General features: G+C 47.3%; 1 protein-coding gene across 1 annotated transcript in view; it reads right to left on the bottom strand.

Annotated features, from left to right (window-relative positions):
• LOC115466165 (HLA class II histocompatibility antigen, DRB1-10 beta chain-like) overlaps positions 1-14554 on the bottom strand; it is a 32302-nt gene that overhangs the window by 6257 nt on the left and 11491 nt on the right. Inside the window, exons 3-6 of the mRNA XM_030197250.1 lie at positions 8977-9255; positions 6143-6256; positions 2662-2694; positions 90-203 (exon numbers count right to left, since the gene is read on the bottom strand). Coding sequence (XP_030053110.1) covers positions 190-203; positions 2662-2694; positions 6143-6256; positions 8977-9255 — 440 coding nt within the window. The 3' untranslated portion in view covers positions 90-189. The remainder of the gene's footprint in view (positions 1-89; positions 204-2661; positions 2695-6142; positions 6257-8976; positions 9256-14554) is intronic.

Raw genomic sequence — 14554 nt, forward strand, 5'->3', positions numbered from 1 at the left:
GGGACATTTATTAATGTGAGTGGAATATTCTGGGCTGGCAGGTTCCTATAGATTGTTCTATAGAACAGAGTGTGCAGGTGGCCTCTTACAGTTTGGGTCAGTACGGTGGTCCTGGATGCTGCTGCACTGATCCTTGGGGAGAAATATTTTTTTTTTCTATTACAGCTGCAGGATTCAACATCTTATAGATCAGTTCAGGAGACCTGCGGAGAAGAATGTGAGAAGTGTAAACGGGGAGGAGGTGGCCTGTCTCCAAAATGCTGAAGTAGATTTTGGACTTATCTAGGTCTCTCCACTCTATCTATCCCAGTGCAGGGACAGGTCCGTTTGTCCCTTGCATCTTTCCCTCATGATCCATTTATGTCCCTGTCTCTCCTTGTCAATGTCTCTTCCTTTCGCTAAGTAAATCCTGGTCAGGGCTGTTTTTTGAAAGCTGCTTCAGAAATTAAAAGATGAGGATACAGACTGGGCAGCGGCCACTGGATATGTATATTACGCAAGACCTCCCCCCACCCCCCATCAGGGCATGTATCCTTTCCCAATCCTTGAGGGCCACAGATGAGTTGGATCTTCAAGATGTCCCTAATGATTATGTATGATAGAGATTTGCATACACTGGAGGTAATACGCATAGAAATCTCTCTCATACATATTTATTAACTAATATATGATCAAGGTTCATTTAATTCCACCATACTTATCACATATAAATGTATATTTTCTTACATAACTATGCAAGTAATAATCTTAGGTCATATGGAGGGGCATAATTGAACAAAAACGTCTATCTCCATGGGCGTTTATCTCCGAGAACGGGTCCGTGAAGGGGCGGACCGAACCGTATTTTCGAAAAAATAGACGTCCATGTTTTATTCGACAATTTGTGAGCTGGGCGTTTTTGTTTTTCAGTGATAATGGAAAATGAAAGCGCCCAGGTCAAAAACGAATAAATCCAAGGCATTTGTTCGTGGGAGGGGCCAGGAGTCGTAGTGCACTGGTCCCCCTCACATGCCAGGACACCAACCGGGCACCCTAGGGGGCACTTTTACAAAAACAAAAAAAAAGGTAAAAGAGCTTCCAGGTGCATAGCACCCTTCCCTTGTGTGTTGAGCCCCCCAAATCCCCCTCAAAACCCACTGCCCACAAGTCTACACCATTACTATAGCCCTAAGGGGTGAAGGGGGGCACCTACATGTGGGTACAGTGGGTTTGGGGGGCAGTTTGGAGGGCTCCCATTTACCAGCACAAGTGTAACATGTGGGGGGGGGGGGATGGGCCTGGGTCCACCTGCCTGAAGTCCACTGCACCCCCTAATAACTGCTCCAGTGACCTGCATACTGCTGCCAGGGAGGTGGGTATGACATTTGAGGGTGAAAATAAAAAGTTGTGAAACGGCATATTTTGTGGTGGGAGGGGGTTTGTGACCACTGGGGAAGTCAGGGGAGGTCATCCCCGATTCCCTCCAGTGGTCATCTGGTCATTTAGGGCACTTTTTGGGGCCTTATTCGTGGAAAAACAGGGTCCAGGAAAAGTGCCCTAAATTCTCGCTAAAAACGCATATTTTTCTTCCATTATCGGCGAAAGGCGCCCATCTCTGATAACCACGCCCCAGTTCCGCCTTCACCACGCCTTCGACACGCCCCCATCAACTTTGTCCGCATCCGCGACGGAGTGCAGTTGAAAACGTCCAAATTCGGCTTTCGATTATACCGCTTTATTCGTTTTTGTGAGATAAACGTCTATCTCCCGATTTGGGTCGCAATATAGACGTTTTTCTTTTTTAATTATAAGCTGGATGATTTTATTATACTATAAATGTCAAATACAAAACCATCTCTTTATTAAACAATAAAACACAGTTTTAGGATATTTTCCAATGTCACTTGCAGATTCCAAACTGATAATGGTTCAATCTTTATAACACCTCTCTCAAACTGCATCTCTGTTGCTATTTCATTTGTAGTAACAATGTTGAAACTTCCTTGTAAGCCACAGTCATCGATCTTCAACTGTGATAATGTTCCCACTATTATCAGCCTAGGGTTGTCTATAACAGGCTGATGACATTAAGCTGTAGTGGAACAAGGATTCAGCATTTTAGAGTTTGGAAAGTGACATTGTGGAAACTGAAAGTTGGCAAGGAATAGTGGAGACATTATCACAGTTGAAGATCGATGACTGTGGCTTACAAGGAAGTTTCAACATTGTTACTACAAATGAATTAGCAATAGAGATGCAGTTTGAGAGAGGTGTTATAAAGATTGAACCATTATCAGTTTGGAATCCGCAAGTGACATTGGGAAGTATCCTAAATTATAAGATGTGTAACTGGATTAGGGAAACTGTGTTTTATTGTTTAATAAAGAGATGGTTTTGTATTTGACATTTATAGTACAATAAAATTATATGACCTAAGATTATTACTTGCATAGTTATGTAAGAAAATAATCATATTTTTTAGGGATATCCTGAAAACTTGACCAGTTTGAAGGCATGAAGACCAGTAATGAATAGCACTAGTATAACGTGTCCCCTGGGAAATAATCTGCAAAGGTCACCCTCCTTTCTTCTCTTGACTACAGTACACTATCAGCTCTCTGCAGCTGAAGGGAAACCTTCAGGCACAGTCACTCTCACTTTCCACATGGATTAAGCATTTACCTTCACTGGGAGGAATCTGAACTCGAGGTGTACCTGCAAAAAACAAACAAACAATCCACAGTCACTGCATTTGTTCACTAGTAACAATAGCAAAAAGGGACTCTTCTATTTCTTGGTGCAAAGAAAGAGAAATCTGAACTGCATGTGTACAAATTTACACACACTTCCAGGAAGTGTTCTTGGCCAATCAGCAAACTCCTTCATTCCCCACTGATGTCATGTACAGTGATGACCTCATGAAGTTCTAACTAATCACAGCAAGACTTTAACAAAGCCTGATAGTACCACAACATGCACTAGTATCATGAACTTCAACTAAAAGGACCGATTGTAGGGTTGACTCCACTATTAGGCAAGACAAAAAGGTCACCTAGGGCAACAGTTTCTGGAGGATAGCAAAGAGCAACTCCAGTCAAAGCAAAATAGATCCTGATAGCCACAAAACGTCGAAGAATCATCAACACACATTTTTACCTGCAGGAAGGGTGAGCAATTTCACCATAGCTCATTTAACTGGATAAATAACTTTTAGAAATTGTGCTCCGATTACTGTCACCACTGTAAGGGATTTGTGATGGTGACAAAGGAGTACGTGTAACACAGCTCTGAGAACTCTTCACTGCAAACCAGTGGAAAAGTAGCTCTGAAAATTTTATAGAATGGGATGAAACTAGGCATGCGGGAGAAAACTGGTGAAAAGACACATCAAGTTAGAAAATGAGCCAGATTAGAAGTTCCACAGAAATAACCCTCCTGGGCCTCCTCCCCCACTTGCCCAATGCAGTCCAGCTTCTGCCACCAGAAACGTAGTGAAGCATAGCTGATAGGCATACCAACTGGGTGACATTATCTGACTGAATGTGGTCACCTTTAGCAGTGATGGTGAAAATGATAGGAGAGGTGACGTTATCTGGCTGTGAGTGTGGTCACTTTTAGCAGTGATGGTGAAAGTGACAGGAGAGGTGACATTATCTGGCTGTGAGTGTGGTCATTTTTAGCAGTGATAGTAACATAGTAACATAGTAGATGACGGCAGAAAAAGACCTGCACGGTCCATCCAGTCTGCCCAACAAGATAAACTCACATGTGCCATTTTTTGTGTATACCTTACCTTGATTTGTACCTGTCTTTTTCAGGTGATAGGAGAGGTGAAATTATCTGGCTGTGAGTGTGGCCACCTTTAGAAGTGATGGTGAAAGTGATAGGAGGTGAAGTTATCTGGCTGTGAGTGTGGTCACTTTTAGCAGTGATGGTGAAAGTGACAGCAGAGGTGACATTACCTGGCTGTGAGTGTGATCATTTATAGCAGTGGTAGTAACGTGGAGGGGAATAATCGAACGTCGCCGGCGCCAGTGGTGCAACAGCTGGCTGGAACCATATTATCAAAAAGATGGCTGGCCATCTTTTTTTTTCGATAATACGGTTTAGACCGGCCAAATGCCTTGGATGTCGCTGGGTTTGAGATGGATGGTTTTGTTTTTCAGCGATAATGGAAAAAAATGTCGGCCATCTCCAACCCAGCGACATCCAAGGCATTTGGTCATGGGAGGAGCCAGCATTTGTAGTGCACTTACATGCCAGGACACCAACTGGGCACCCTAGAGGTTAGTGTGGTGGACTTCAGAAACAGCTCCCACATGCATAGCTCCCTTACTGTGGGTGCTGAGCCCCCCCAAAAAACCCCTACCCACAAATGTGCACCCACTAAAAGTGCTCCAGGGACCTGCACACACTCAGGCCTCTAGGACTTGTTGCTGCTGTATAACCTTGGCACAGCAGTTGACATCTGAAGACTAATGTCTTTGAAAAAGTGCTTTATTTGAATAAGCACCTTTACTCACAGTTAACTGCAGATCAGAGGTTGTGCCCCACTGGCAAAGAGTCTCCCTGATACTGAGATTAGCAGTAGGTCCGAGCTGGCAGAATGGTGTACAATGCTCTCTTTAAGCCACATTCAAGGTAAGAACTAAGTTCTGTAACATGGCTAACACGTGAAAGGGATCTAAAACTGGCTTACAAAAATGGCCACTACCTCATGGACTACCGGAAACAAAACAGGGCACACTCTGACCCAGTAAGCAGAGGGAAAAGCACCATGGGAGTAGAGCCCAGTACCCTTCATCCACCACAATGCATTGCTGATGTGACTCTGCAGGGCACCTAACAGAAAAGGTGTCACACTCACCCGAGAGCCACATCGCAACCACGGAAAAGCTGTCAGACGATACAACACATTCTGCTGTCATGGAGTTGGGTACGGGATTTGAGGCTGGCATAGAGGCTGGCAAAAAAGGTTTTCATTTTAACTTTTGTAGTATGGGAGGGGGTTGGTGACCACTGGGGGAGTAAGGGGAGGTCATCCCCCATTCCGTCCGGTGGTCATCTGGTCAGTTGGGGTACCTTTTTGAGACTTAGTCGTGAAAATAAAAGGACCGAGTAAACCCGGCCAAATACCACTTAACGCCGCTTTTTTTTTTTCCATTATCGCAAAAGCCGGCCATCTGGTAGCCACGCCCATGCCCCACCTTCGCTTTGCCGGCGACACGCCCCCTTGAACTTTCACCTGCAAGGCGACGGGAAAGTGGCGATGCTGTTAAAAAGCCAGCTTTCGATTATATGCTTTTAGCCGCTTTTGTGAAATCACCGGCGATCTCCAGATTTGTGTCGGAAGATCGCCGGCGAAAAGTTTTGATTATAAGCTGGATAGTAACATAGTAGATGACGGCAGAAAAAGACCTGCACGGTCCATCCAGTCTGCCCAACAAGATAAAGTCACATGTGCCATTTTTTGTGTATACCTTACCTTGATTTGTACCTGTCTTTTTCAGGTGATAGGAGAGGTGGCATTATCTGGCTGTGAGTGTGGTCACCTTTAGCAATGATGGTGAAAGTGATAGGAGAGGTGAAATTATCTGGCTGTGAGTGTGGCCACATTTAGTAATGATGGTGAAAGTGATAGGAGAGGTGACGTTATCTGGCTGTGAGTGTGGTCACCTTTTACAGTGATGGTGAAAGTGATAGGAGAGGTGAAATTATCTGTCTCTGAGTGTGGTCACCTTTAGTAATGATGGTGAAAGTGATAGGAGAGGTGACGTTATCTGGCTGTGAGTGTGGTCACCTTTAGTAATGATGGTGAAAGTGATAGGAGAGGTGACATTATCTGGCTGTGAGTGTGGTCACCTTTAGCAATGATGGTGAAAGTGATAGGAGAGGTGAAATTATCTGGCTGTGAGTGTGGCCACATTTAGTAATGATGGTGAAAGTGATAGGAGAGGTGACGTTATCTGGCTGTGAGTGTGGTCACCTTTTACAGTGATGGTGAAAGTGATAGGAGAGGTGACGTTATCTGGCTGTGAGTGTGGTCACCTTTAGTAATGATGGTGAAAGTGATAGGAGAGGTGACGTTATCTGGCTGTGAGTGTGGTCACCTTTAGCAGTGATGGTGAAAGTAATAGGAGAGGTGAAATTATGATCATTTTACCTTTCTTATTCTTCAGGTAAATGATGAGTCCCACCATGATGAAAATGGCCCCCAGAACGAACCCCACGATCCCTGACAGCTGCTTGCTCTTTGCGGACTCTGACATCTCAAATTCTGTATAAAGCACAGACAACTATTATGAGCCTGGAGATAAAACACAACCACAGGTCAGGAAAACTCTGAACTTAGCCCCCCCAATCCCCCTGAGTTCTACAGATCATGTGCCGATCTTTGATTTATATGGGCAAAAGTCATTTAACTGGCTAACATTTCTGTAGTGTAAAATCAGCTGTCTGAATATTGCCTATTTTTCCAGCAAGTCCCTGCTGAGAGGTGAGACCATAAGGGAGTATATGGAACATGACGATGAGGGAGAGGGAGGGGATGGGATATTATAGGATGACTTGTAGAAAATAGTTAGGGGAGTTTTGTGAAATGAGAGCCACGAAAAAGAAGGTTCCAGGCTTCTGGCTTTGCTAGAGCAGATAAAACAGCTGGAAAAAATGACACAGAAAACCAGATACAGTGGTAAACGAGTAATCAAGAGAAATAGAATAAAATAAAACATATAAAAGAAAATAAGATGATACCTTTTTTATTGGACTAAATACATTTTTTGATTAGCTTTCAAAGTTAATCCTTCTTCATCATCAGATCAGTAGTAAATGAGAAAAACACCACAATGGCATTGATTATAGAGGTATCGGTCTCAAGCAATTACTCAGTGAATTGTGTGGAAAGAGGGGAGATCCTCAAGTAAACAATGCAGTCTGAGACCAAAAAAATGCGACACAAAGATGCTGAAATATTTCTCATTGTTCTGGATGTCACATGCTTGATCAAAAAGAGCTCCCATGTGCATCTGGATAAGTTGCCTATACATGTTGCATCTTATGAACTTCGAGCGTAGGCAGTAAATCTGACAGACTGAGATCATCCTCCACATACCCTGGCTTAAGTTCACTGAGTATCAGCAGAAATTCTTTGAGTTAGAGAATAAAGCTGGTGAAGATGCTACCTCGAAAGTTAAGGGCAAGGGTGTGCGGTGGGGCTGCAGTGTGGTGGATTTGGGGCGAATCGGAGGAAGTTTTTCTTCACTCGGCGTGTGGTTGGACTCTGGAGTTCATTGCCGGAGGGGGTGGTTGGGGCAGTTGACTTGGCGGACTTTGAAAGGGGATTGGACAGCTTCCTGGAGGAGGCCATGGAATGTTATTGAATGGACGTGGGAATAATCCACTATTTCTGGGATGGGCGGGACAAATTGTTTGTTCTTTTGGCCGCTGTCGGGGACGGGGTGTTGGGCTCAATGGACCCTTGGTCTGTCCTGGCATGGCGATGCTTATGTACTTACCCTCTACCCTCCCAACCTGGTGCAGCATCTATCCTTCCATTCCCCCCCCCCCCCCCCACACCCCTAGTCCGGCATCTCCCTTCCTTCCTTCCATCCTCCCCCCACCTCCGACCTGGTCCAGCATCTCGCCTTCTCCCCTTCCTCTTTCTAGTCTGCCTTCATTTGCTGTCCTGCTGTCTACTGCAAAGGTATTAAATACAAGACCTCCTATGCATCCAGTTTCTACTTTTTGGGCAGCCAGCTTTGGAACGCTCTGCCAAGATCCATCTGAACAATCAACGGCTATCTACCATTCAGAAAAATGTTGAAGACCCATCTCTTCAAGAAAGCTTACCCTAATGACCCAACTTAACCTTTTAAGCCCACCCACATGATTCCTGCCCCGACGATTATTATACCTTTGACCATGTCTCACAATCTCCTTATGCTCATTCCTCAATCTTTTCCTCTCCATCCGTCCTACTCCTTACCCCTCCCAATCTCTTCTCCTTTTGCTCATCCTTTGTTTACCTCTCCATGCTCAATTTACATATCCTCAAAACCCCACTACCACTATGTTTACTACAACTTGTAACATTGTCCTTCAAGACTTTGTAATTCTATTTACTATGTAAGCCGCAATGAACCTGCTATGTGTGGGAAAGTGCGGGGTACAAATGTAATAAAGAAATAAATAAATAAAATAAAAAAATAGCAGACATAAGACCAAGCCTTTCTTGCAGTCCAAAGTGCGCAGTGCGCTTTCACCAGGATGGGCAGGAGATTTCGGGAAGAATGTTGGCAGAACAACTGACCGGTTAAAGTAGAATTCCGACACTTTCTTAGGAAGGAACTTAGGATGGGTGTGAAGAACCACAATGTTATGATGAAACCTTGTGTAAGGTGAATCAGCTACTAGGGCCTGAAGCTCACAGTCAAGAGAGATTCCTCAGACAGAAGTTCAGTCTCAGCTAAATTCTTTGAGTTAGAGAACAAAATGGAGAAGAACCTAGAAAGTTAAGGGTGAGAGCGTAAACTAAGATGGTGCAGAATGAAGGGGGAAAGAGATGTTGTGGACATTCAGACGGGGCAATAAAAACTCAATTTATGCACTTTTATAAGAGATTAAATTCCAGAGGACAAGCGCAGACAGAGGTAGTGGAAGAATATCTTAAGGGAGTTTTGATGCTTAAGTTGTCAGAGGGAAGCTTGTGAGAGGCTGAGGACCAGAACGGTATCTATGAAGTGCGTATAAACCAACAACATAACAAAAAACTTCACACGATAAAAACATTTGTCAGTGGATAAGGCATCGGGGTTGAGTGGGCATATGGGAAAGTTCTATAGGAAATTTGAGGGGGTGGGGGGAGGTGGGTGAACTAGTGGACCCCCCCAGCAAGCCTGTCGCTACCAGGTCACAGTGGTTACAAGGCACCTAATCTCACAGCCCTCTGTCCTAACAGAAGGACCCTGCAGGTGAGATAGAAAGTAGGGAGTCTCTTACCCCAATCCACCCTGAGGGGCTTCTGCAGGCTGCTGTGCTCAACCTCACAGGTGTAGGTGTCTCCGTGCTCCGGGACAGTCTCCAGTATGGCATCCACCTGATAGGTCCAGTCTCCGTTCTGTAAGAGCTCTGCGTACACCACACTGCTGTCCTCCACCCCGTTCTTCAGCCACTTCACCTGAATCTCGGAGGGGAAGAATCCACTGACAAAGCAAACCAACAGGCTCTGGTGCTCCAGTCTGAAGGACTTGGTAGGGATGATTGTAACCTTAGGAGGCACTAGAAAACAAACAGAAATCTGGTTATCGCCTGGGGGCAGTGTATAAATTCATCACAGTACTGGGAGAGGGAGGAGGCAGCACTGGGGTTCAGGGACACTTTCACTTGCTCAATCCTCCACCCCCCCCCCCCCCACAAAAAAAAAAAGCTGGGTAGAGCTAATGGCAGTACATTGCCATGTGGAAGAAGCCTGGTTCAATTCTTGAGTTGAGTGGGGTTTCGGGTGCTCCGGAGGCAGCGCTCACAACCCCTTGGGATAGGGGCAGAACTCATAGTCATGATTAAAAACATGAGTCCTTATTACAGGCTGAGTTTTAGCAGTAGAGTCGGAGAGGTGTGGAAGGAAAGGCCATGAGGATGTTCCTTAGCCCTGGTTCCCAAGTCCACTGCCAGGTCAACCAGTGCCTCAAGCAGGCCAGGGGACAGAGTCAACTGTGTGTGTATGTGTGTGTGTGGGGGGGGGGGGGGGGGAGTCCCTCAGATGAGGTTGGACCCCTCTGTGTTGCAGCAACAAGGCAGCAGCCATGTTAAATCCCCAGAAAGTTCCTGTTACAGTGACAGGAGGGAGTGCCAAAACTCTGCCCTTAAGGCAAACTGGCACCCCCTATGGGTGTGGCACACCAAGCAGTTACCCCCTTCCTCCAATTGCCCTTCTGGTTCCAAATTGAGCTGGAGGGGAAACTGCAGGGTCAGAAGAGTATTTAAAAAACAAGTCAGTAAAGAGCTGCAGAGAAACTGATATTGAGACAAGACAAAAAAATCCCTTAGGACTCTTGATTGGACTCTTTTCTGCATTAAGTCCAATGCAACCATCCAATGCAGCAGCCTATGAGTGGACATATCTATGGTGGGCCAGAAGGAACAGTGCCCCCACCCTGTCCCCCCCCCCAACCTCTTCAGTATTAGGCATCCTCCTGGGGCTGAATGAATTAAGGACCTGAAGCCACCAGGCACAGGTCTCATCCAGAACTAAAATGCCAGAGACAATGTAAGAAAAACAGTTTTAGATGTGTGGACAATGCAGAAAATGTTTTGCCAGGTCCGAGGCAGCGTAGAAGAGTTGGTTGAGAGGAGTGGGTGTTTAGCAGCATCCCCTCTCCCCCCCCCCCCAACATGACCACTCTGTCCCAATTGATTTTTGCAACAATCCCTAATTAACCACCTCCAACCTGTCCTTGGTTTGGGGAGAGGGTATCTAGCAGTACCCACTCCCCAACATGACTGACAACAGGGCCGGTCTTAGGCAGAGGCGACCAAGGCACCGCATAGGGCCCCGCACCTAAGGGGGCCCCACGCAGCGCCTCAACTCTGCCTCGCTCGTGCCTCCGCTCCGACCTCCGCCGCTGCTTGCCTTAGTCGCCTGAGATGATCCCCATTCCCGCGGCTCGGCCACTCCGCTCCCGCCACCACCGGCACGGCACCCACCCCCGGCTTCGGCCCGCTGAGTCCGCCGTCAGCTCCCGAGTCCCCAGACCCCGGCGACTAACTGAGCGATGCCAGCGAGCCAGCCCAGGCAGATACGGCCCTGCCCCCGGCGGTGACGACAGACAGTTGCAGCGAGATGGCTCACCTCCAGGCTCCAGCTTCCTGCTCAATGTCCCGCCTTCTGATGTATTTCCTGTTTCCGGACGCGAGGGCGGGAGTCACTGAGCAGGAAAAGCTGGAGCCTGGTCGGAGGTGGTGAGGACGTGAGGTGAGCCATCGTTGCTGACGCCAACAGTTGTGCACTTATGCCAAATCGAAATCGGATTCCATGCAGGCAGGAGATCAGGAAAAGTGTCTCTCTCATCTAACGACGCTTGCGGACGGTGCAAGGGTTGGAAATGTCTGCCTCCCTGAGAGGGGTTTGGCCCAACAACATTAGTTGCTAGAGAAGCTGAGCAAGTAAGATCTTCTGGCTTGGAAGAGGCTGTTTCTAACATATCTGGGTTATTTAATCTCCAGGCTATTGACCCTCCCACCTTATCCTCTTATATCTCCAATCTCCTCCACTCCATCTTGTCCTCCGAGTCTGTCGACAAGGCTGTGTCCGCATACAATGCTACTCTCTCCTCTGCTCTGGACACCCTCGCTCCATCCACCTCCCATCCCACAAAGCGTACTAATCCCCAGCCTTGGCTGACCCCTTGCATCCGCTACCTTCGTTCCTGCACCCAATCTGCCGAATGCCTCTGGAGGAAATCTCGCACCCATTCAGATTTCCTTCACTACAAATTCATGCTATCCTCCCTCCACTCCTCCCTATTCCTTGCCAAACAGGACTATTACACCCAACTGACCAATTCTCTCAGCTCCAACCCCCGCCGTCTCTTCGCCACCCATAACTCCCTCCTCAAAGTGCCCTCCGCTCCTACCCCCCCTCACTCTCCCCTCAATCACTGGCCGATTACTTCCGCGACAAGGTGCAAAAGATCAACCTTGAGTTCACTACCAAACCATCTCCTCCTTTTCACCCTTCAACCCTCGACCAACCAACCCAGGCCTCTTTCTCCTCCTTTCCAGAAATCACCGAGGAGGAAACCGCTCACCTTCTTTCCTGCTCGAAAAGTACCACCTGTTCCTCTGATCTCATCCCCACCAACTTACTTAACAACATCTCTCATACTGTCACCCCCTCCATCTGTCATATCCTCAACCTCTCTCTCTCCACTGCAACTGTCCCTGACACCTTCAAGCACGCCGTAGTCACACCTCTCCTCAAAAAACCATCACTTGACCCTACCTGTCCCTCCAACTACCGCCCCATTTCCCTCCTACCCTTCCTCTCCAAAATACTTGAGCGTGCTGTTCACAGCCGCTGCCTTGATTTTCTCTCCTCTCATGCCATCCTCGATCCACTTCAATCCGGTTTTCGCCCTCTACACTCGACAGAAACAGCACTCTCTAAAGTCTGTAATGACCTGTTCCTTGCCAAATCCAGAGGCCACTACTCCATCCTCATCCTCCTCGATCTATCCGCCGCTTTTGACACTGTCAATCATGATCTACTCCTTGCCACACTGTCCTCATTCGGGTTCCAGGGCTCTGTCCTCTCCTGGTTCTCCTCCTATCTCTCCCACCGCACCTTCAGAGTTCACTCCCATGGATCCTCCTCCACCCCCATCCTGCTATCTGTTGGTGTTCCCCAGGGATCTGTCCTTGGACCCCTTCTCTTCTCAATCTACACCTCTTCCCTGGGCTCCCTCATCTCATCTCATGGCTTCCATTATCATCTCTATGCGGACAACACCCAGCTGTATCTCTCCACACCAGACATCACCGCAGAGACCCAGGCAAAGGTATCGGCCTGCTTAACCGACATTGCTACATGGATGTCCAACCGCCACCTGAAACTGAACATGTCCAAGACTGAGCTCATCGTCTTTCCACCAAAACCCACTTCTCCTCTTCCTCCACTTTCTATCTCAGTGGATAACACCCTCATCCTCCCCGTCTCATCTGCCCGCAACCTCGGAGTCATCTTCGACTCCTCCCTCTCCTTCTCGGCACACATCCAGCAGATAGCCAAGACCTGTCGCTTCTTCCTCTTCAACATCAGCAAAATTCACCCTTTCCTCTCTGAACACACCACCCGAACTCTCGTCCACGCTCTCATTACCTCCCGACTTGACTACTGCAACTTACTCCTCACCGGACTCCCACTTAGCCATCTATCCCCCCTTCAATCTATTCAGAACTCTGCTGCACGTCTTATATTCCGCCAGAACCGATATACTCATATCACCCCTCTTCTCAGGTCACTTCACTGGCTTCCAATCTGATACCGCATTCAGTTCAAGCTCCTCCTTCTTACCTACAAATGTACTCAATCTGCTGCCCCTCACTACCTCTCTACCCTCATCTCCCCTTACAGTGGGGGAAATAAGTATTTGATCCCTTGCTGATTTTGTAAGTTTGCCCACTGACAAAGACATGAGCAGCCCATAATTGAAGGGTAGGTTATTGGTAACAGTGAGAGATAGCACATCACAAATTAAATCCGGAAAATCACATTGTGGAAAGTATATGAATTTATTTGCATTCTGCAGAGGGAAATAAGTATTTGATCCCCCACTAACCAGTAAGAGATCTGGCCCCTACAGACCAGGTAGATGCTCCAAATCAACTCGTTACCTGCATGACAGACAGCTGTCGGCAATGGTCACCTGTATGAAAGACACCTGTCCACAGACTCAGTGAATCAGTCAGACTCTAACCTCTACAAAATGGCCAAGAGCAAGGAGCTGTCTAAGGATGTCAGGGACAAGATCATACACCTGCACAAGGCTGGAATGGGCTACAAAACCATCAGTAAGACGCTGGGCGAGAAGGAGACAACTGTTGGTGCCATAGTAAGAAAATGGAAGAAGTACAAAATGACTGTCAATCGACAAAGATCTGGGGCTCCACGCAAAATCTCACCTCGTGGGGTATCCTTGATCATGAGGAAGGTTAGAAATCAGCCTACAACTACAAGGGGGGAACTTGTCAATGATCTCAAGGCAGCTGGGACCACTGTCACCACGAAAACCATTGGTAACACATTACGACATAACGGATTGCAATCCTGCAGTGCCCGCAAGGTCCCCCTGCTCCGGAAGGCACATGTGACGGCCCGTCTGAAGTTTGCCAGTGAACACCTGGATGATGCCGAGAGTGATTGGGAGAAGGTGCTGTGGTCAGATGAGACAAAAATTGAGCTCTTTGGCATGAACTCAACTCGCCGTGTTTGGAGGAAGAGAAATGCTGCCTATGACCCAAAGAACACCGTCCCCACTGTCAAGCATGGAGGTGGAAATGTTATGTTTTGGGGGTGTTTCTCTGCTAAGGGCACAGGACTACTTCACCGCATCAATGGGAGAATGGATGGGGCCATGTACCGTACAATTCTGAGTGACAACCTCCTTCCCTCCGCCAGGGCCTTAAAAATGGGTCGTGGCTGGGTCTTCCAGCACGACAATGACCCAAAACATACAGCCAAGGCAACAAAGGAGTGGCTCAGGAAGAAGCACATTAGGGTCATGGAGTGGCCTAGCCAGTCACCAGACCTTAATCCCATTGAAAACTTATGGAGGGAGCTGAAGCTGCGAGTTGCCAAGCGACAGCCCAGAACTCTTAATGATTTAGAGATGATCTGCAAAGAGGAGTGGACCAAAATTCCTCCTGACATGTGTGCAAACCTCATCATCAACTACAGAAGACGTCTGACCGCTGTGCTTGCCAACAAGGGTTTTGCCACCAAGTATTAGGTCTTGTTTGCCAGAGGGATTAAATACTTATTTCCCTCTGCAGAATGCAAATAAATTCATATACTTTCCAC

This window comes from Microcaecilia unicolor, chromosome 3 (assembly GCF_901765095.1).
Source record: "Microcaecilia unicolor chromosome 3, aMicUni1.1, whole genome shotgun sequence".
Lineage (NCBI taxonomy): Eukaryota > Metazoa > Chordata > Amphibia > Gymnophiona > Siphonopidae > Microcaecilia > Microcaecilia unicolor.